Here is a 23,496-nt window from a genome sequence, read left to right on the forward strand (position 1 = left end):
ATGATCTTAAGAGCTCTTACTGGGTTGCATGACAAGCTACCAAAATGGGGTCTCCCCTTCCCATACAGTAGGAGGAGCTCTCCCCATCTCTATTACTCACAGGACTAAAGGGGCCCAAAGTCTCTAGGTGCTCAGCATCTGGAATGTCCAAGCACCTCATACACCCTTGTATCTAAGTTCACGCCACCTGGCACCCAAGTCCATACTGTTTACCTATCTGCAAGGCCATTCTCCTTGCCTTGTAAGAAGGGAGAACCAAAGAAGGTAGAGGTACCTCTGCTGAAGCACCTGTACTTTGGGAAAGCTCACCTTACTACAGAATATCACAGAATATCAAGAATTTAAGAACCTGTGCACTTGCTGACCCTAATCCTCATAAATTCCAGCCTATACCAAATAATGTTTATTGTTCCCTTTGGTCCTAACCCAGCAATATTCAATGCAGTGTTTTTTAAAAAAGAAATTAAGAAACAGTAATAACTAGAAACAAACTCAATGCCTGAGGAGAAACTGTATAGACATTAAAAACAATGAAATCTGTATAAACTGGTATATGTAGATATCCATGAAGTACTTTTGGAGGGGGGAGCCACAGAATAAACTACAACTAAGAGTTTCAACACATGCAATTTTTGCCTAAAAAATAAAACATTCATACATATATCCATACATATACAAAAAAAAAAAAAAATGGAACAGTGCTTTTGCCAAATGGAAAGCACTAGAGATGTTTCTGTGCAATAACTGGAAATTTTTTCATCAATGATTCAAGTATCCAAAGAGGTATGTACATAATCAAAACTTCAGTTCCTAACAGTTTCTTTAGTTACTATACATGCACAAAACAGAATTCTAAAAAGATTTTTGAGAGGCGCCTGGGTGGCTCCGTCATTAAGCGTCTGCCTTCGACCTCACGTCATGATCCTGGGGTGCTGGGATCGAGCCCCGCATCAGACTGACAGCTCAGGGGGGAGCCTGCTTCTCCCCCTCCCTCTGCCTGCTGCTCCCCCTACTTGTGCTCACTGTCTCTCTGTCCAAAAAAAAAATAAAAAATAAAAAAATTGTGAATCTTAACGATTTTTTGAAACAGAGTAATTCACCTATTCCTGCACAAGCTACCTTCCAATTTCCAAAATAGTCCCATAAGGTATTAATGTACCCACTGAGAACTACTTCAAGTTAAACTTTAAAATTAAGCAAGACCCCAACCTCAGAAAAAAGTTAAAAGAAGAAAGAATGTAGGCTTTTTAAAGCCAAAGATTCACTGACACTTAGAACCTTTTACCCTGCAAGTTTTTTTTTGTTAAGCCAAATCTTACAGTAATAAGAAAATATTAACATTACTATTTTAAGCCTAAAAATATGCGTAAAATATACAACATCATTCAAGTACTATTAGTGCATTTGGCTTTTATACCCTGTCTTGCCTCCAAGGTACATACTGTCAAAAGAGCTTAGTTTATGAAACCTTCCTCCTTTTACATTTTGAGAACCACTACGCCCTTGATACATTTTCTAGACCACGGCCTCCCAAATTAGAGACCAAATTAAACTACAGAGTGATTTAAGACTGGAAGGGTTGGAAGAAAAAGAATACTAGAGAATATTAAAGAATATTTCAGATGAAAGGGAAAGAAAATAAATTCCACAGAACACAGATGCAGTGGGTCATGTGTGTAAAATTTACTTTCCTATTCTTCAAGATGACTTTTAGAAATGCTCAGCCCAACCCAAAAGTATACAACTCTCCTCAATTTCACCCGATATTCTCACCTTAGACAAGTGGCTTTCACTCAGGGGTGACTTTGTCCCCGAGAGGGATTTGGCAATGGAGTCCCAGGAGGTCGGGAGAGTGTTGGTGTACTAGCGGCATCTTATGGGTAGAGGCAAAGATCTGCTGTCTATGATGCCCAGGACAAAATCCACAACAAAGATGAACCAGCACAAAATGTCAACGCCTAAGAAACAGTGACTTTGAGGTCCCTAAAACAATCTGGAGTCAAAAGACAGGAACTAACTCAACTTACTACCAAATCTAAAACCTACTTCCATCTGTATTCAAATGTCAGTCCTTCCTTCTGCCAAGTACCTAAGTACCTATACTCCTATTTCTAGTCACTCCTTTCACATTAAGACCTCCACCCTTTTGCTTTCTCAAAAACACTGTACCTGCAATACTATCTTCTCTTCCCTCTAAAAATTTCTCCTACTCCACTGAATCCTTAAGTAAACAAACCCTGGTAATTTCCACTAAACACAGGGATATACACATAACCACCTCAAATAAAAATACCCCCTTTGGCCCCACTTCTTACTCCCTTAGAAAACAGAAGTTCTTGAAAAGTTTTCAGCATTCCCTATCACTCTGTCCACAGTTAACACACTCCAACCCTAATGCTCCACTGAAATTATTTTCTTGTTCTTTGATCACCACTGACCAAAACCAGCAGTCACTTCTCTACCCCTCTCACTACACCTCTCAACACCACTTCCAACTCCCTACTTGATACCTCCACTTGAATATTTAGGATAGGCACTCTGAAGGTACTTTGTCCAAAATACAACTCTTGTAACATGACTTAAACATCGTAAACAATTTGGCTCCCGTCTTCCTCTTGATCTTAGCTGGTACCAAAGTGAAACCTCCAACACTACACTTCAGCCAAATACGCCAAACTCACTTCTGTCTAAAAGCTTCTGTATTTGCTGTTCCCTCTCCCTTTCACCTCTGGACCTTCACCTAACTGGTTCTTCCTCATCGAGGTCTGATCTCGAGTAACCTATTTCAGCAATTTGGCCTTCCCGTACCCCTATCTGAATTACCCAAAACTTAGACTTCCACAGCAATCTGTTATATTTCCTCATAAAACGTATTGCTCTAAAGTCAGCTTGTTTTGTTTACTGTCGGCCTGATCTCACAGAATGTAAGCTCCACGAAAACAGCAGCCTCATTTATTAATCTCCCATACCCATGGGTATCAGGTACATTTTACATGCTTAATAGGTATTAATAAATGTATTTAAGCTACAGTGAAGAATACAAACTTCTAAGACACAGTTTGAGAGTACAAATGAGGCAATACTGGAGAGTTAAACCCAGACATCCAACACCAACATGTCATGAAGAGAGATTAATCATTGGTGGAAGGGATTTAGATATGAACACTTTAGCTGTCAAAACACAAAATGTTTCAATGCCATATCTTAACTACTAATTTTTTTTTTTAAAGATTTTTATTTATTTGACAGATCACAAGTAGGCAGAGAGGTAGGCAGAGAGAGAGAGAGGAGGAGGCAGGATCCCTGCTGAGCAAAGAGCCCGATACGAGGCTCGATCCTAGGACCCTAGGGATCATGACCTGAGCTGAATAACCACTGAGCCACCCAGGCGCCCCTGAACTACTAATTTTTTAAAAAAATGTTTACACGTTGTATAAAATAAAAAATACTTATTCATGATAATGTCAATTTTCAATTTTTTTGTGACTGTACATTTTGTGTTATATCATTATCCAAAGTTATTGGACAACTATATAAGACACTGTAACAAAACACTTACAGCTATTCTTTAAGGTTTTTTGTTTTGTTTTGTTTTGTTTTTTAATCTGAAAAGTTAATTGTTCTGTAAAAGAACTAGAAACAAATTATCTGGCTAACATTATTCATAGTGCCATGTGTAGAGAAAAAAAAAATGGAAAACAACTCATGCATTATTACAATATACCCCTGCCATAAGGAGGAAGAGAAAGCAAAGAAGGGAACTAAGACAAAATAGAAAAGTATTGTTTACTACCTGGTTATAGGAAAGCTTGAGCACCCTCCATTCACAATCACTGACATCTGCAATTTCCAAGTAATTTATATCTTATAAACAAGACTACAATCATTTAAAGACTTCAAAATACTGGAGATGAAAATGGATAAAATGAATACATATATTCATTTAGGAGTAAGAAATGCACATCATAAAAATTAAGATAAAATGTAATTCATTATAGAAAACAGTTACCAACTTGTACATTTCTCCTAAGTAATAAGGAAGGATAGGATAGGTTAAAGCTATTATGGCATACTTTTACTCTAATATGGCTGAACTTACAATTGTGGTATGAAGTCTGAAGAACTAATTCTTAAACATTTGTATTTGTTTTTCTTTCACTAAGCACCTCAAGAAATTTCATCAGTAACTCTTTGGAGAAAATACTTTCTACAAATTATTAGGAAAAAGTTTTTTAAAAGTCCATTCAGTTCTACTTTTAAGCATTAACAAAGATGCCCTTCAAATGAAAACTCATGAATTTCACTAGTCCCCCAACCTCTCACCTAAAAAAACAGAGAAAGAAAGGGAAGAAATGTTTTAAGATACCAAGAAAAAAAGCATGAAAGTATTGGGGGGCAAAAACTGATATATTATCTCAGCTCTAAAGTATCTAAAAATAGAACAAAATAGAGATAAGTAAATGCAAAGTAGAAAAAAAGAGAACATAAAATTAATAAATAATCTGATAAAGAAAGAAGTCTGTAATAAGTAGAGGAAAAAACTAACATTTTTCTCTTGTAATTATTGGTACCACATTTACAATAAGCAAATATAAAATAAGCACATTAACTACAGTTATACATTTTCTTCTCTTAGGGAACAGTTAATAAAACATGTGCCCTAATTTTTTACAGGTTAATAGTTTTGCTTTCGTAGTGGGTGAATTCTCAAACTCTTGCTCAACCAAGTAGACTGCATCTCACAAACTAAAAAACAAAAATTAGTACCCAGTGACTATTAATTTAAGCATAGTCCCAAACAACTATGTAATCCAAGAGAAAGTTCAAAATTTCATGAAAATACTTAGAAATTTCAAAAAAACATATTCCCCTACAAAATCTAAACAAACCAAATATTATAAATTCAAAATGAAGAAATCTCCTATTCAATCAATAATTACAGAAGGGATAATACAACTTCTATATCAGATCTATCTATCTCTGTATCTTTATAGTACCCACTGAGAATATATATATATATATAATCTAGTGAACAAAGAGCTCTGAAGCCAGATTGCAGAGCTTCAAATCTTTGCTATAACACCTATAGGCTGTATAACCTTAAAGAGGTTGCTTTACCTCTCCAGACTTTGGTTTCTTTTCCGTAAAAACATGGATAATACTATACCTCACAGGGTTGTTTGGGAGGTTAAAGAGTGGTAATATATTATTAACCACTGAGAACAGGATCTGACAGAGTAAATATTCAATAGATGTTAATTATTATCTTCATACAGCACTTGGCACATGCTAAGTGCTCAACTAATACTTTGCTAAATAAATGAGCTAACTGGGGTGCCTGGGTGGCTAAGTTGGGTAAGCACCTGACGGGCTCAGGTCATGATCTCAGGATGCTGGGATTGAACCCGGCATTTCAGGCTGTGTGTTCAGTGGGTCAGTTTGTTCTCTTCCCTTTCTCTCTGCCCCCCATTGTTCATGCTCCCAGAAAGGGAAGGTACGTGCACTCTCTCTCTAATAAATGAAGTCTTTTAAAAATAAATAAATAAGCAAATTAGTAAAGTACAGTAAATAACTAATTTTCACAGCAATCATAATATATCTAAACCTAACTACAAAAATGTTTTCAAATTTTTTAAGTCCAGTGGCTCAGTGGGTTAAAGACTCTGCCTTAGCTTAGGTCATGATGCCAGGGTCCTGGGATCAAGCCCTGCATTAGGCTCTCAGCTGGGAGCCTGCTTCCCCTTCTCTCCCTCTCTCTGCCTACCTCTCTGCCTACTTGTGATCTCTGCCAGATAAATAAATAAGATCTTAAAAAAAAAATTTAATTTAAGTCCAACTGGCTCAATTCAGGAACTTATTTTGGAAGCAGGCAACACTGAGTTATCTGAAATAATATTTCATTCAAGTATTTAAGTATCTACTTTGTGCTAAACACCTAGGATACATCAATAAAGAAGACACAGTTCCTACATCAAGAAACTTAAACTACTGGGCGCCCAGTTAGTTAAGCAACTGCTTTCAGCTCAGGTCATGCATGATCCCAGAGCACCCGGATCGAGTCCTGCATTAGGCTCCCCGCTTCATGGGAGTCTGCTTCTCACTCTGACATTCTCCTCTCTCATGCTCTCTCTCACTGTCTCTCTCAAATAAATAAATAAATCTTATTAAAAAAAAGGAAACTTAAGCTATTAAGAAACTTAAAAGCGGCTGCTGGGAAGATGGTGGAGTAGGAGGACCCTGCACTCACCTCTTGCCACATGGCCATCTAGAGAACACCCACATGAGCATAAGTAACCCAGAAAATAACCAGAAAACTGGTAGAACAGACTCTCTGCAGCCTGACATAGACAAGAGGCCACAGAGAGGCAGATTCACCCCCTCTGATCACTCTTGGCAAGATCTCCTCAAAGCAGTGCCACAAGCTTGGCAGTGTGTGCACAGTACAGACAATGGTCAGCACCACCCCAAAGTGAGTCCTGCTCCAGGGAGAGGGGAGGATAACCACACACCAGTCTGACTATGAGCCCAACAGTGGGCTGGGGGCAGGCAGCTGGTCAAACTGCAGGCCCCGCCCACCAACAAAACCTTCCCTGGGGCAGGGGTCTAGGGGGGGTTGGGGGGGTGGGTGGGACAACAACACAGGGAAAGTGCCTGAGTTTGGTGCTACTTCATCTATGGTAAATGCCTGGTCTTACTCAATTCAAGCCCAAGGCAGCCCCAGACTGGACCACTAACACAACCAGCACCAGACTCTGCCCACAATCGGCAAAGAGCCATTGCAGGCTGAACTGAAGGCAAACACAGCTCCACCACAACGGTAGGACATCTTCGTACACACATCAGAGACTCCCCTGAAGCGCCATTTTCTGGTGAAAAGGAGACATTACACTGCAGAACCTCTTCTTCATGAAGCCACTACTCTCAAGTGCGGGAAACATAGCTAATTTTCCTAACACAGAGAAATAGAGACAGCAATAAACAAAATGAGGAGACAGAGGAATGTGTCCCAAATTAAAGAGTGGAAGAAAATAAGAGCAAGAGACCTAAGTGAAATGGAGATGAGCAATATGTCTGATAGTGAATTTAAAGCAATGCTCATAAAGATACTTGCTAGAATTGAGAAAGGAGTGCAGAACCTCTATAAGATCCTCTACTAAGAGAAGGTAGACATAAAAAAGAACCAATAAGAGCTATGGGATTCACTAAATGGAAATAAAAATAGACTACCTGGAATAAATAATAAACAAGAGGAAGTAGAAGAACACCAACCACCTGGAGGACAACAGAGTAATGGAAAGTAATCAAGCTGAGCAGACGGGAAGGAAGAAAAAAATACACAAAATGAGAATAGACCCAGGGAGCTCAGCAACACTGTCAAGCACAACAGTTGCAAGATAGGGATCCCAGAAGGTGAAAAGCAAGAAAAGGGGGCAGAAGATTTTGTGAGGAAATAATAGCTGAAAACTTTCTGAATCTGGGGAAGGAAAGAGAAATCCAGATATGGGAAGTCCCCAACAAAACCAACCCAAAGAGTTCTACACCAAGACACAAAGTAAATAAGATGGCTAAAAGTAGAGACAAAAAGAATTTTCAAAGCAGCAAGAGAAAGGAAAGAAGTGACATACAAGGGAAACCCGATATGGCTATCAGTGGGTTTTTCAGCAGAAACTCTGCAGGCCAAAAGGAAGCAGCATGATAAATTCCAAGTTTTAGAACGTAAAAATCTACAGCCAAGAATACTCTATCCAGGAAGGCTTTCATTTAGAATAGGAGAGAGTTTCCCAGAAAAACAAAAGTTAAAAGCAAAATGAGCCACATCTCTCTCACACATAATACCATCAGTCTGTGGGTCCCAAATTCATAGTCCAGCCACCCTCCTGCCTGAGTCAGCATGCATGGCCTGCCCCCTGATCAATGCCAAGTCAGCATACCTTCACTTCACATTGCCAAGCACTCAAACTGGCACTCTTCCCCTCAAATTTCAGTCCCTGTGCTCAAGTCTGTGCACAAAATATGGCATAATTATAACAGCAGAACGAAGCAACCAAAAACAGCGGTACTACTTATGTGGAATATATGATGGATAAAAGGAGTGTGCTAGGCTGAGAACATCTCCAACAAACACATCAAAGAACAATACACACGGTATGATTCTGGTTAGTAAAAGAAACAAACCTGGGAAAAATAAAACAGGATGAAATCAGAGAGGGAGACAAACCATAAGAGACTCTTAAGCATAGGAAACCAACTGAGGGTTGCTGGAGGGGAGGGTGGTGGGCAGATGGAGTAGCTGGTTGATGGGCATTAAGAAAGACACATGATATAATGAGCACTGGGTGTTCTATGTAAGTGATGAAATCACTGAACTCTATCTCTGAAACTAATAATACACTATATATTAATTGAATTTAAATAAAAAAAGGAAACCCCCCCAAAAAAGAAACTTAAAAATATGTTAATTGAAAGGGAACACAGAAACCTTCCAGTTCAACACCCTTCATTTTAAAAATGAAAAACCTGAAGTCCAGAAAACTTAATTTAGCCAAAGATACAGCCTAGACAGTAAAGAGTTAAGACTAGAAGTCACATCTTGTAACTCCCAGCTAGTTTAGTGGTCTTTTCTGCATACCATACTGACTCAAAGTACTTGATATGAAACATATTGAGAGTTTGATCCACCACTAACAAAAGCCCTGCTAAATTATTTATTTTACTGCATTAATGTAAATCAACTCAAACTTCAAGGGAGCTGTAAGAGACACAAAAATAAACTATTGCGATTACTTAATATATTTTCAGATCAACAAAAGGGATTCTTCACATTTGGAGGGTTGGTGAATTAATAGTTCTTAAGTCAATTAACAGTTTGTTTCTAGTCTTCCATGATGGTTGTCCCATTCTCAGTTTCTATGCTGCATTTCCACTTGCATTCTTTCCCTGGAGACAACAATAAAAGCACAATATATACTGGACTGCTAAACTTAAACACTTAATTGCCAAGAACTTGAAAGGGGGAAAAAAAAAATCACATAGTATGACAGTAATTACCTTAAATGTACCATTTTGATTTTTCATGTAAGAAACCAAAAATATATCCACTGGAAGAAGTGCTGATGTGATAAGTGCAATCGCCAGAGAAAAAATTGCCGTTATGGTGGAGACAACTTCACTTTCCCGCTGACTTTGGTATTTACGAACATATATCCAACAGAATGCCAAAATAGCCTGAAAGAGAACAGAAAGAAATGTTTTGTTACTGCCCTATGTATTCTCTACACAGAGGATAGTATGTGCTTGAAAGTTTCCAATGGGAACCTGTCAAATGAAGGTTCTTTTAGATATGTGAGGAAGGTGTACTACCTCTTATAAACTGGTGCAAGATTTATAAATTTTCAAAGCCCATTTCATGAAAGCAGCACAACTCCACTTAGATGCAAAGACACATACACACACAAAAGTTATTGATAACAATGCTCAATTACATATATCCTCATTGAACCTCATTAATGTTTTCATGCAACATCATAGTTTTAATTAGTTTTGAATAGTTTTTACGTACAGATTTCTCCAACCTAACAGAATATAACTTGAAGTGAAATTAACTTCTGACCCATTTTGACAGTTTAAGAATACCATTCAGCTAAAGATTAACTGCCGATAATCACCATGCAATTAACACATTATACTACAATTCAAATTTTAAAGGACCTTAAACAAAGAAAAGTGAACATTTAAAATAAGTACACATGCACTGCAAGGAATTTTCCAGCGATAAAAATACAAGCAGTTGTATTAAGGATGACAACCTCTAATCCACCAGGTACTCTTGTTAGTTACCAATGCCTTTCTAATGACTAACATGGAGTATAGGACTTTACTCGCAATTATCCAACTTTAGGGAGTATCAGAATCATGTGGAGGGCTTATTATAGTAGAGAATGCTGGGACCCACACCCAGTTTCAGATTCAGGCGTTTGGAGCAGGCCCAGAAAATCTGTATTTGTAACAGCCTTACCAGGTAAGGCTGCTACTGGTCCAGGAACTACATTTTAAAAAGCTCTGCTCTACTCAAATTTAGGGAATTGCAGATAGGTACTAATCAGTAATTCTTAGCCTACGTTGTGTAACAATCACCTGAGCAGTTTTTTAAATACCCTTAATGCCATCCCCACAAACCAATTCAGAGTAAAGCTCCTCCAAGCAACAGCACTTTAAAAGCCTGAGGAGGGGCACTGGGGTGGCTAAGTCAGTTAAGCGACTGCCTTAGGCTCAAGTCATGATCCTGGGTTCTGGGATCTAGCCCCATGTTGGGCTCCCCGCTCAGCAGGGAGTCCACTTCTCCCTCTGTCCCCACCCCCCACCACCCCTGCTCATGTTCTCTCTCTCTCTCAAATAAATAAAATCTTAAATATATAAAAAGTAAAACTAAAAAAGCCTGAGGACTCCAATCTGAGCCAAACTTGAGAACCACCGCTATTTGTTTCCCATTTTATTGAAATATAGTTTACAAACAATGTTACATTAGATTCAAGCCTACAACATAGTGATTCCACAATTCTACTCCCTATGCCATGCTCACAAGTGTAGCTACCAACTGTCACCACACATTACTACAGTATCACTGACTCCCATGCTGTACCTTTCATCCTCACGACTTACTCATTGCGTAACTGGAAGCCTGTACCTCCCACTCCCCTTCACACCCATTTTGTTCATCCCCTCCTCTCCGGCAGCCTACAGTTTGTTCTCTGTATTTATGGCTCTGTTTCTGGTTTTTTGTTTTGCTTTTTATATCCCATTTGCAAGTGAACTCATATGGTATTTGTCTTTCTTTCTGACTTATTTCACGCCCCGGGTTCATCCATGTTGTGGCAAATGACGATGGAATATTACTTAGCCATAAGAGAGAACCACTGCTTTAAATAAACTCTATTAAGAGCTCTGAGACAAAAGTATTGTTTTGTCCTTTCATTCTTGAACATTCCTTTGTGGGTATCCTAGTTCAGGAGCAACTAACAACAGCAGCTAATTTGTTTCACAGCTTCCAAATTCCCCTATCACAATCAAGATGTAAGAACAGCTCCACCACCACAGAAAAATCCCCCTTTGTGCCTGTGTAGTTAACCCCTCTCTCTACTCTCCACCCCTGATGATCACTATTATCTGTCCCTATAACTTCTGCCTTTTCCAGAATGTCATAATGTACTTATATAGCGTATGGTCTTCTGAGTGTTCCTATATAGCTTCTTTCACTTAAGATTTTAAATCTAGGTTGTTTTAAATCAATATTTATTTTAAATCTATCTAGGTTGTTTCATGTAATTCCTTCATATTACTAACATTTCAGCCGGTGTCAGAACAGCAGGAAAAAATAAAGAACAGACCGTAAACTTTGGAACCCCAATGTCGGAAGAAAAAAAAGACCTAGGTTCAACTTCTGTCTACTTACTAATTTATTTTAGTTTGGGGAAATTATTTTCTCACAAATTTATATTAATATTTTAATGGACTTTTTTAATGAATTCACAAATATTTAAAACATTCCTCAAATTATTCTGAAGCCACTGGAAGCTGAGCTTAATCATTCTATCCTTAGCAGAACCTGACAAAGTATTCAATAATTTTTTTGATGGATTTCAAAAAGATCTGCACTTTTACAAAGTTTAAAGTGATAGGTATTACTGCAGAAGAAACTGTTTGCCAATACCAGGCAGACAAGCAGGGAAAGGGCAACCAGCCAAAATAGTTAAGCCAAAGGATCTTGAACTTTTTGGTCTCACAATCCCTTTATATTTTTAAAACTGAGAACCCCAAAGAGCTTTTTGTTTATATATTAAATCTATCAGTAGTTACTGTATTATAAAATAAAACAAATGTCATTGTCTATAAAATAGTAATAAGAATACGTCATAGCAGGTTATAAGTATTAAATAAGATGTAAAGAGTTTATAGCACAGTGCCTGGCCACAGTAACTGCTTCCCAAATAGCAACTGTCATATGAATTGCATATGTCCATATATATGAACCAAATGTCATATGAAAGGACATCTTAGGAGCATTTCATAAAAGAAATATGTAATTTTGCTAACAATCATAAAGAAAGGTTTAGAGCAAGCCCCAGTCCCTCCCACAAAATTTTAATTTAATTGGCCTGAGTATTAGGATTTTGAAAAACTCCCTGGTTTTGATGAGCAGTCAAGGTTGATGACTAGGGCAGAGGTAGGAATGAGAATATATGTTTCTTAAACTAATGAGCATATATACTGCCTGGGATCTTGTTAAACTGCAGATTCTGATTCAGGGAGGCTAGGGTCTTATATTTACTATTTCTAACAAGTTCCCAAGTGATGATTAACAAGAATAAACTTGCTTTACAGTAATGAAGACTCTGTCTTATATAGCAAAAGGGAATGTAATTGGAGGACTTAGGAAGAAACCCTTAGATTTCGTAAAAGAGACAAAGTTAGATTATAGAATTGGAAGGACCAAACCTAACCATTTCCCATGTGGCAGAAGACACTGTATAGTCCACTCTGTTTGCCCAGGATCACTCAAGTAGTCAATCTTAGTGTTCTGATTCTTTAGTAGATTATTGGCAGCAGTTCTCAAAGTGTGAAGTCCTCCAACCCCTAGCATTCCCAGAACCTTTTCCAAGGATTTACAAATTGAAAACGATGCTCATAATACTAAAAAGTCATTTGCCTTTTTCATTATGTTGACACCTGCACCCATGCTGCGTAAGTCGGTGGTAAAACTGCTGACAAATTAAGCATGAATCAAGACAATGGCACCAAATTGTGCCAGTAGTTATTTATATACTTCACTACCCCCCCCACACACACACAACTTAAGAATGATCTTAATGAAGCTGTAAAAATTAACTTTATTGAACTTCAACCCTTGAATCTTTTCAATACTCCATGGGGGAAATGGTGAAGTATGCATTGGAGTTCTCCAGCTGCACATCAAGGTGTGATGGCTGTCTCCAGGAAAAGCATGACCAAAGCCACATAAGACATTCTATTCAAGGAATATCACTTTTAAGTACAAGTGATTATGGTTATTCAGATTTGGATATCTGGCATATTTTGTTGAAATGAACAATGGGAACCTATCACTTCACAAAAAACAATTGACAGTATCCGTTCCCAATGATAAAATTTCAACCTTTCAATGAAACTCAGAATTTTGGAAAACTTGTATCCATTATGGCAAAGCTGACAGTTTCTCAATACTTATTTCTGGGATATTTCTTCTGACAAGATCAGTAATATAATGAATGGGATATTTTGTTATTATGTAATGAAATATATCCATATTTGGAATATCTGCATAACTCAATGAACCAGATTTTCTAAATAATCAATGCTTCATGTTATAAAACCATGCATGGGCAAAAGATCCAAAGTGTGAAATGGACCAACAAATTTTAACGTAACAGAATGAAAAGTTTAATGATAGGGTTTCAGATTCCATTGTTTCAACTAACCTTTAGAAAGTTTCCAGTTACTGAGTTTTGGTGTAGTACTTAACAACATCCACAGTTACCTAAAAATTACTCCTCTGCTTCCAAGTACATACCACTAACATAGGATATTTTTCATTTACTTCAACCAAAACACTCAAAAAACTGAATATACAAGCAGACATGAGAATCTAGCTCTCTTCTAATATGCCAGGAATTAAAGAAATTTGCAGAAAATTAAATAGCCCTTATTACTAATTTTTTCTGCTCCAACATCTAGTTTCAAACTCCTTAATTCCCCTCTCATTTTCTCTTTTCCTTCTATACTATCACCAACTTCAGTACCTTCCCTTCTTCATCTATCCAAAGTCTACCTCAATTCCACTTCCTTCCAACATTGCTCTCTACTCTCAAGTCCTAGCTCATTTATATAATCATACTTTGGTTTTCAGTACTTAAAATACCTGTTTTAAGAATTTTTATTCTTGGGGTGCCTGGGTGGCATAGTCAGTTAAGCGTCTCACCTGCTACTGGTTTCAGCTATGGTTGGGATTTCATGATTTCAGGGTCATGGGATCTAGCAGGGCATGGGGATCCACACTCCCATACTCCGCGGGAAGTCTTCTTGGAGTTTCTCTCTCTCCCTCTGCACTCTGCCCCCAACCAAATAAATAAATAAATCTTTTTTAAAAAAGTAATTTTTGTTTTCCCATTATCTTCAGGCTCTCTTTTTTTTTTTCCTTTTTTAAAGATTTTACTTATTTGACAGAGAGATCACAAGTAGGCAGAGAGTCAGGCAGAGAGAGGAAGGAAAGCAGGCTCCCTGCTGAGCAGAGAGCCCAGTGTGGGGCTTGATTCCCAGGACCCTGAGATCATGACTTGAGCTGAAGGCAGAGGCTTTAACCCACTGAGCCACCCAGGTGCCCCTCTTCAGGCTCTCTTAAAGGCCATTTTGTTTCCATCCACCCACAATTTATAGCACGACTCACAGACATTAAACATTAATTAACTGATAACTGCCAAGATACTCCCACTAGACTTTGATACTCATTACATACTCATGTGTTTTTTCCTAAACCAACCGTATATAATGGCCTGAAAAGTGACCTCCTCAAGTACAGGACTGGATGGGCTTTGGGGCCAAGGCCAGCCACCCTTTACTGTTTCCATTTTCTCCACTAAGAGGAGTAAAGTATGCTGCAGTGTAAAGGCAGTATTATTTTCTGGGAGAGTGATGGTAGCAAGAGATAACTTTCCATAAGTTTTCACACTTTTTTTTTTTTTTTTTTTTTTGGTCAGGGGAAAAGTTTCTGCGGAAACATTTACCAGCAAAACACACCACTTACTACCTAGGTTGCAGACACTGCAGTGGAATCTAACAAATACAAGCCTTGATTTCTGTGTTTGGCGGTTGATTGTTTTTTGTTTGTTTCAGTAATGCAAAGCAGCAAAATACTCTGGGTCACAAAGCTACAACAGGACAGGATAAAGACAATGAAGAAAGAGGGCAAGAATGGGGAAGGGTATGGAAAGAAATAAATTGAACCCCCAAATAAAATAAATCCAAGGGTTTTAATATGAGACAAGGAAGTAAAAACTAGGCCACTGGGGCTACTGAGGCCCACGTTTTGATCACTAGATAAACAGAATTAAGATGGTAGGGAAAGAAAGCACCTGAGTTCTGAAAGGCTGTAGTATATACACCCTGATACTGGCAGTAAAAAGGACTACAGATCTCTCCCCTGCGTAAATTTTTACATCCATCAAAAAGACTCGAAAGGAATGTGAAACCTGGAAGTCAGAACACCTCACGTCATCAAGGCAGAATCGCACAATGGGTAGAGAAGGTTGGAGACTCAATAACCCCAGGGGTAAGGAACACGGACAAAACCCATTTCAAGAAGCAAAGAGGCCCCCCTCCAGCTCAAGGCCAGCGGCTACTGAACTTGCGAAGATCAGGCGCTGCTGCCCCACACCTCGTGCTCACGTCTCACGTGGGGACTTAGAGGCTACTTCTCCCTTCTCCACCCCCAGGGTCTCCACCGTCCCCAAACTCCACCCGTCCCGGTGCCCTGGTCAGGGATAAGGCCAAGAGTTTCGAGAACGGAAACCTGCGACATTAGACGTCATCAGGGAAAAGACAGGAAAGGCGGCCGGAAATCAGAGAATCAGTGCCTCCCTTCCCCACTCGCAGGGCAACCCCCGCCCCCGAACAGAGGAGCGTGCCCCCCCGCCCCGCGCCCCCCGCCCCTCCGCCACAGTCCAAACTATAACGGGGGCGGGGCGGAATGAGGAGGGTCTCCCGGGCCCGGAAAGGCCAGCTACAGGGCCGGCCCCTCCCTCTCTTCCACCAGTCCAAACACTGGGAAAACTACGAGTACCTCCCCTACCAGTAGTAAGAGGCCGAATATGCACCAGCCGATCACCAGCTCCGCCGAAGCCGCGCCGCCGGGCGCCGCCGCCGCCATCTTCACTTCCGGCCCTGACTCCCGGGGCACAGGGGGTGGGGAAAGGGGAGGGGGAAAGGGGAAAGAGTGCGAAGGACTCTGCGCCCGTGCACCCTAAAGGTTAAAGGGCCTGAGGGGGCGGAGCAAGTAGTTGCCAAGGCGACCCAGCCCTCGAGCGTCCCCTGGCGTTGAGCCGAGCAGGGGCGGGGCGCGCCCGCGACGCCGTGACGTCACGGCGCTGCCTGCTCGGGAGGTGATGAGAAGGCACTCTGCGAGGGTGGTGGTGTACAGCACAGCAGCCTCGTTGGAATAGTTGAATCGGACTAAGCGGATGGGCTGGAAAAGTGAGGGGACTCCACGAGGGCCTGGATTGGGTTTTTTCTAGAAATTTCAAGCCAACATTAAGGAGTTTTGACTCCCTCCTGGAAAGGAAGTTCAGCCTAATGTCTAAGACAGAATGGACCATGTAGTTGCACCCTCACTGGGTTGTAGTTGCACAGCTCACTAGGTTCCATTCCTCACTAGGAATGGACATCTGAAGAAAAACCAAATGACTTTCTAATCTGCTGGCATTGGGGCCCAACCTGAGTAACTATTTGGCTGGACGTTGCCTTAGCACATCATGTTGTAGCCTTTTTACTTAGCACTATACATAACTGTGAATTTCAGTAATGACTTTGTGAACATATTCACGGTGAAATTGCAGGCTTTCTTAATATTCATAAATTAACAAAACTGTGCGGTAGGCCGTAATGAGGCAACGGCATGGATAGTTCCTGGGATAACTTGCCTGGGTTTCCTGAAGTGGGGGTCCTTAACCACTGGGGCGGTATTAAACCACTAAATTGAAAAAAACATAACTTGTAAATCAAAACAGAACTTCGAGTGAATCCTATCATCTCTTTACGATGCATTATGTGGTGGCATTAGGAGCCTAAGACCTACTTGTAGCTGAATCCTGAAGTAGGAAAAGAAGAAGGGAAAAGGAAAGAAGGAAATAGAGGAAAGAACGATTTTGACATGAATTGGTGCCATCATCAACTGGCTTCATGTTCTCTGGACCTACCAATGTTTGATCATGACTTTCTTCTGTGGAACATTCATTTCTCCGATAACCTCTTTCCTATAGTTTCGTTCAAGTGCATAGAGACATCTCTAATCCAAGTGGTCACATAGATTATTTCACCAGTTGTCAGGCATAATGTGGTATTTCTTTGTTTAAGACTTTATGTTAAGTAATCTCTGTGCCCAGTGTGGGGCTCAAAGGTCAAGAGTAGCATGCTCTATCAACTGAGCCAGCCAGGCAACCCTGTGGAGATATTCTGCCTCTTTCTGCTAGTCTCCTAATCCTCTCTTAGGGCCTCCCTTGGCTAGAAGGAGAGGTCTAAGACAACCCCAGACCAGTGCTCTCCCTATTCCCCATGGCCCTAATCCCCCCTATGGGAAATGATTGGGCATACCTTGCATAACAACGTTTGGAAGCACATGCCAATCTCAGTATTTCTGTAGTCTCCGGCTTCTACCGTCAAAGCAATCGGTGAGCCTGGTGGTAGGTATTAAGGAGGGCACGTATTGCATGGAGCACTGGGTGTGGTGCATAAACAGTGAATATTGGAACACTGAAAAAATTAATTTTTTTTTTTTTTAAAAAGCCATCAGCCCTTCTTGGATATTCCAGAAGGAGTAAGCCTGCACTCCACAGTTTGCTGTACTTTTCCCAGGCCTGAGTCAAGTACAATCCCTCTGTATCTCTCAATTGTGGAAAACATATTTCAAATCTCCAAGTGGCTCCCATGAGACCTCCCTTACTAGTCTAAGGGTTAGATGGGAACATCCTAGCCCAATATTTCCACACCCTCAAATGCACACTGTTCCTTGTGGTTAAAGGTGGAAAATCCACAAACCAGGAGGAACAGGTCTCATGAAAGAGATCTCTTCAAAGGAAGGAAGGAAGGAAGGGGGAAAGGAAGAGAAAGAAAAGAGAAGAAAAAAAAATCTCTTCAATTTTTATTCTCCCTATTCCAATCCATCTACTGACATTTTATTTAGCTGAGGGTTCAAGAATTGTAGAAATTCCTTTCACAGCCCTTTTAATTTCTGCTCATGAAGGAGAATTTATGGATGGGAGGGAGACAAAGAATTAAAAACTGAAATCTTCCACACCACTTTAAGTTTTATGTGAAATTGGAGTTTTTAGCAAGACCAAACTGAACCTTTTTAATAAGTGATATAATGTCCACTGAATTAAGCTCATTTAATAAACTGCTTTAGCTCTTTTGCTGACTCTAAATGTTTAAGTACTGGGAACTGGTTGAGCAATTGCTTGATTTTCAGGTAGGCAAAACCTTACAAACCTGTGTTGCTCATAAGTGTGACTAGTTACAAGAATAGAAATAGTTTGAATAAGGAAAGTTGGGAAAGAAAAGAGAATGTGAGGCATCTGGACAAGTAGAGATGCACATAACATCCTGTCGTTCCATTCTTCACCTTGGTCAGGATGTACTCTTCGTCTCACATACAGACCAGTCCAGCAAAGATGAAATATATTCTCCTGGATGATGTTATTAAATCTAAGAAGCCCTTAATTGTAGACCAGAGTTCTTTAAAAATAATAATCTTTATTGGTTTTTTGCAATTATACAAGAAAGATTGCTTACGTACAAAATTTCCAAGCATAAATAATTTAGAAACTGAAAAGATCCTAATAAATTAACACAGTTCTTCTCATGCCAAGATGCTCACCTTTAAGAGCTTCAAGGATATTTGTGTATGAATTCTAGTATGTTTCACTAGGATGTAGAAAACCAACAGATAATCCTTTCCTGCTACCCTGGTGCTGTAGACTGAATATTTGTGTGACACACACACACACACACACACACCCTGAAATTCATATATTAAATCCTGATGCTCAAGGTGTTGGTTTTTGTTGTCAGGGCCTTTAGGAGGCACTTGGGCCATGAGGGTGGAGCCCTCATGAATGGTTATTGCCTTTATGGAAAAAGACCCCAGAGAGCTCCCTTACTCCTTCCACCATATCAAGTTACAGTGAGAAGACAGTACCTATGAACCAGGAAACAGTATCTGACCTGTTAGTGAATCTATTGGCACCTTGATCTTGTACAAAACAAATTTTTGTTTTAAAAGTGACCCATTTATGGTATTTTTGTTACAGCAGCCTAAAGAATCTAACACACCTGGCATTACAAAAGAATGTCCTTGCCCTCCTCCCCACCTAACTACTTTTAGGAAGGTACCAGGATTTCTGTGGACTCTTGTATTTTTTTAAGACATACTTATTCATTTGAGAGAGAGAATGACAGGGGGATGGTCAGAGGGAGAGAGAAAATCTCAAGACTCCACACTGAGCACAGAGCCCACCTTGGGGCCAGTCCCAGGACCTCGAGATTATGACCTGAGCTGAAACCAGAGATGGGTGCTTAAAAAACTGAGCCACCCATGCTCCCTGACTCTGTTCCATTTTAAGTTCAAAGAAAGGGCCACGTAGAGCCCACCACTCCCAAGGGACTTAATAAGAGGACACATTGCAGGAAACCTTTTATCAAAACCTAGCCCCATTTACTAGAGGGCTAGAGACCTCTGGAGGAAAGCAACATTTGCAAGAAAACAAGTATCCTCCCCTCATTCATCTGTCCTTGAGCTTTTACGTGGCCCTCCTCCCCTAAAGCCAGTAAGAGGCGGAGACACATGAGAATCACCCATATGGTTAAAAGGTGTGACCTGAATGTTGGGAGAGGCCCAACATCTTGCTGTAAGCGCTGAGAGTGGCTGACTCACAGAGGTCTGTGGAGCTGAGCTAGCAAACAAACCTGTGCTGGGAATATCTTGGTGCAAGAAAGGGTGCAGATTAGTCCCTCTCCATCCTTACTCCCAACCCTGCCCCACAAAAGCCCATTAAATTCACACTGAAGACTTTGGTAGAAAGCCTCTGAGAACCACCCTATTGCTCATTCCTGTGGACATGTTCAGCAATCTCTATTGGAGGAGTCTTTCTAAGAATTCTCTTGGTCTAGGGGCACCTTGGTGGCTCAGTGGGTTAAAGCCTCTGCCTTCGGCTCAGGTCATGATCCCAGGGTCCTGGGATCGAGCCCCGCATCGGGCTCTCTGCTCAGCGGGGAGTCTGCTTCCTCCTCTCTCTCTCTCTGCCTGCCTCTCTGCCTACTTGTGATCTGTCAAAGAAATAAATAAATTTTTAAAAATCTTTAAAAAAAAAGTTCTCTTGGTCTAGCCCAGGAACTTGTGGAAAGCAGAAAGCCTGTGGAATAGTCCCAAGTGGGACAGGCAGTGATGACCTACAGAAAGGCCATCTTGTTTCCAAAACTGGACAAAAATGGAATAAAGAAAACGATAATGAACACAGATGCCAAAACTGTCAACAGAAGAGTTCGTGAAGGAAGGATAGTCATTCTTCTCATCCCTAAACGTTATAGAACTCAAAAACCCTAAGGTGGAGGATTGGGGATGGGTTTGGGAAACAAGAGGCATGAGAGTGGTTTCTCTTTTTACAAAGTACTTTCAAAAAACCAAAGGTTGGGTTATGATCAAGTGACACATGTTAGGAGGTAAAATTTATGAAAAGGATCTTAACATAGGAATTGGTAGGAATGGCAAAAAGCAAACTGAATGTTTTAATTTATTAAGAGGAAAAAAGTAACAGACTGGGAGAAAAACTTAATGTCAATGGGACACAAAAGAGGTAGAGAATAAAGAAAGGAAGTGAAACATAGAGGCCCAAGGTAGGGTAGTAGGGTGCATAAGTCAGGAACACATAAGGGTCAAGGTCTAGCAAAGGGGTCAGTAATCTAAAAAAGTCCCATCATCAAGCTAACCACACAGTGGGAACTATACAAGTTGGTGATACAGCTTGCACTCTGAAATTACATTTAGACTAGACCATAGCAAAGCCTATTTCTGCATCCAAATTAACTGTATGTATTAGACTACCAGATGTTAACATGTTGTGTTTTCCTCTTGAAAGAGCTGATTTTTATACATTGTTCTTTTCCTTATTTTGTTACCCTGTTGAAAACATGAAATATTGGACTTGCTGCCCAAATAAGATACTTGAAAAGCCTCAAATTTTCTCTTTCTGTCATGTTGTCTGCACTTCTATCGTTAACCAATAATCCTTCTGATTGACAAATTCTTTGGCTTGTTTAATACCTTCAGTCAGGTTATAGTTAAGCCTTGCTGGCCTCAGATCCTAGTGACTTTGCACATGTCTGGCCTGATCCATCATGTGTTAATGTAGAATTTAGCTCTCTGTTGTGCACCATGTACTGCCTACACTTAATCTTCTGTCAAAAGGATTTAACAGTGATCCTGAGTGAACATTACTGTGGGCCTGAGGAGGTTTGAGCAAATCTTTCTCTCTTGTTACTACATTATCTCCTTCCCCCCCAATCCTTCCACCGTCATCCAACTGAATTGGTCATCACAATCCTAAGAAGTTTCTTATTTTCTTTGTGAAAGGGCTTAAAGTGTATTTATGGGGGAATTGGCACATATGGTAGAGAGGCCCATTTGGTTCTGTTAGAACATTTGCTCATTTGTATATAATTCTGTGGGGAAGCTGGAGGTTTTTGCACAAGAGCTAATCCATGAAAAATTAAATGTTTATGTCTACATTTTTTCATTTAAAATAAAAATGGCTCTTTGGGGCGCCTGGGTGGCTCAGTGGGTTAAAGCCTTTGCCTTCAGCTCAGGTCGAGATCCCAGCGTCCTGGGATCAAGCCCCGCATCGGACTCTCTGCTCAGCAGGGAGCCTACTTCCTCCTCTCTCTCTGCCTGCCTCTCTGCCTACTTGTGATCTTTGTCTGTCAAATAAATAAATAAAAAATCTTTAAAAAAATGGCTTTTATTGATCTCCAAAGTAGAAGGTGTATTCAAAACTATACTTCATTGGTTTCATTGTTTTCTTAAAGAAAATGACACTGAAATGTTAATATCTGGTGTTTCTGATTTGTGGACACAGAGGCAACGTTCCAATTTGTCATCCTAAAATTAGACTGCACACAGTTTCATAACATGAACTGTAAAATTCACATTTCCATATTTCTGCAATTATAAACTCTTAATGGATACCATTTATATACTTCCAGTGGAACAAACATTTCCACATGAACTGATGATGCATGTTAGTTTTCTTCTTAAGATTTTTCTCCCGACTATGAAATAAATTATTTAAACATAGTCTAGACATAGCTAAAATATCACTTAATATACCCAAGTGTTTTTCATTGTGTCCATTCCTAAACCTGGTGTTTATGTACTTTAAGGTATAAAAAGTAAGTCTGCATGTACAACTCAAACATAAGGTAACGTCAAAGATAGTTTGTAATATGAGTAGAAATTACAAAAGAAACTGATTTTCAACTGATATTTAAAATGATCCATAGCATGCTCAAGAATTTTAATAAATGATGTGTTTTTTATTTGTAGCATGTGTTGAACTTTTTTCTGACAATAGAGTTCTTCTACTGACTCCAGTGTCTATTCTCGTTCATTGTGTGGTTCTGCTTGCTTCAATTCTGGACAGAGTTTCTCAGCTTATATTTGAAATCAAATGGAACTTTTGGTGTTCAATTCCCACATGTTAATAACTTATAAGTCATAAAGTTATGTAAAAATGTTTGTTCTTATTAGAAGTTATGGAGCTAAAGGTCTAGATAGTTGTGTCTGTAGCACAGTATGAAAGAATTTTAAGTTGATCTTTACGTTTTTAAACAATTGATAAAGACATTTATCCTTGTGTTTTTGTTGCCAAATAGATATTGTAAGTTCTCCTATTGTTTATTTTTTAAATATTTTATTTATTTATTTGAGAGAGAGAGAGAGCAGGTGAGAGAGAGATTGAGAGAACAGTAGAGGGAGAGGAAGAGGGAGAAACAGACTCCCTGCAGAGCAGGCAACCCAACATGGGACTCAACCCTGAGCTGAAAGCAGATGCTTAACTGACTGACCCACCAGGCACCCCTTTCCTCTACTGTTTTTTTAATGATACAAGGTAGGGAATTTCAACCACTATGTCCACATCTTTTTTTTTTTTTGAAAAATATTTTAATTAAAAATTGAAAATATATTAACTGAGGTTTAGAAAAGCTTCCAGGAGGAGGTAACATTGTTCCAGGTTTTGAAGGATGAAAATGAGTTTATCAACACACACACACAGGGAGAACACCATGTGATGATGAAGGCAGAGACCGAAGTGATGTGTCTATACACGAAGGAACACCAAGGATTGCTAACAACTGCCATAAGCTGGAAGATTGGCAGGGAACATGACCTGCTGTCACCTTGATTTTGGACTTCTAGCTCCCAGAGCTATGAGAGACTTTTTTTTTTTTTCTTTTTGAGAGTTTATCAGACTAGGAGAAGAGTGAGCACAGATTCCATCAAGGGAATAGCATGTGTAAAGACACAAAGCATGTGATAACATATTCAGTATTACCTGAGCAATCAGTGTGAGTGGGGGAGGAATTAGTCAATGAAGAGACCAGTCAGGAGGGGATGTGTAGTCCCCACTAAGAAACTTGGACTTCATCCAATAGGCAATGAGAACC

At 39.7% G+C, this 23,496-nt stretch overlaps 1 protein-coding gene across 1 annotated transcript in view; it reads right to left on the reverse strand.

The window, feature by feature from the left end:
• The window catches only part of LMBRD1 (LMBR1 domain containing 1), a 133,404-nt gene extending 117,283 nt beyond the window's left edge, over nucleotides 1–16,121 (reverse strand). Inside the window, exons 1-2 of the mRNA XM_032340379.1 lie at nucleotides 15,857–16,121; nucleotides 9,049–9,225 (exon numbers count right to left, since the gene is read on the reverse strand). Coding sequence (XP_032196270.1) covers nucleotides 9,049–9,225; nucleotides 15,857–15,934 — 255 coding nt within the window. The 5' untranslated portion in view covers nucleotides 15,935–16,121. The remainder of the gene's footprint in view (nucleotides 1–9,048; nucleotides 9,226–15,856) is intronic.
• Nucleotides 16,122–23,496: the final 7,375 nt, after the last annotated feature.

The sequence above is a fragment of the Mustela erminea genome, chromosome 4 (assembly GCF_009829155.1).
Source record: "Mustela erminea isolate mMusErm1 chromosome 4, mMusErm1.Pri, whole genome shotgun sequence".
Lineage (NCBI taxonomy): Eukaryota > Metazoa > Chordata > Mammalia > Carnivora > Mustelidae > Mustela > Mustela erminea.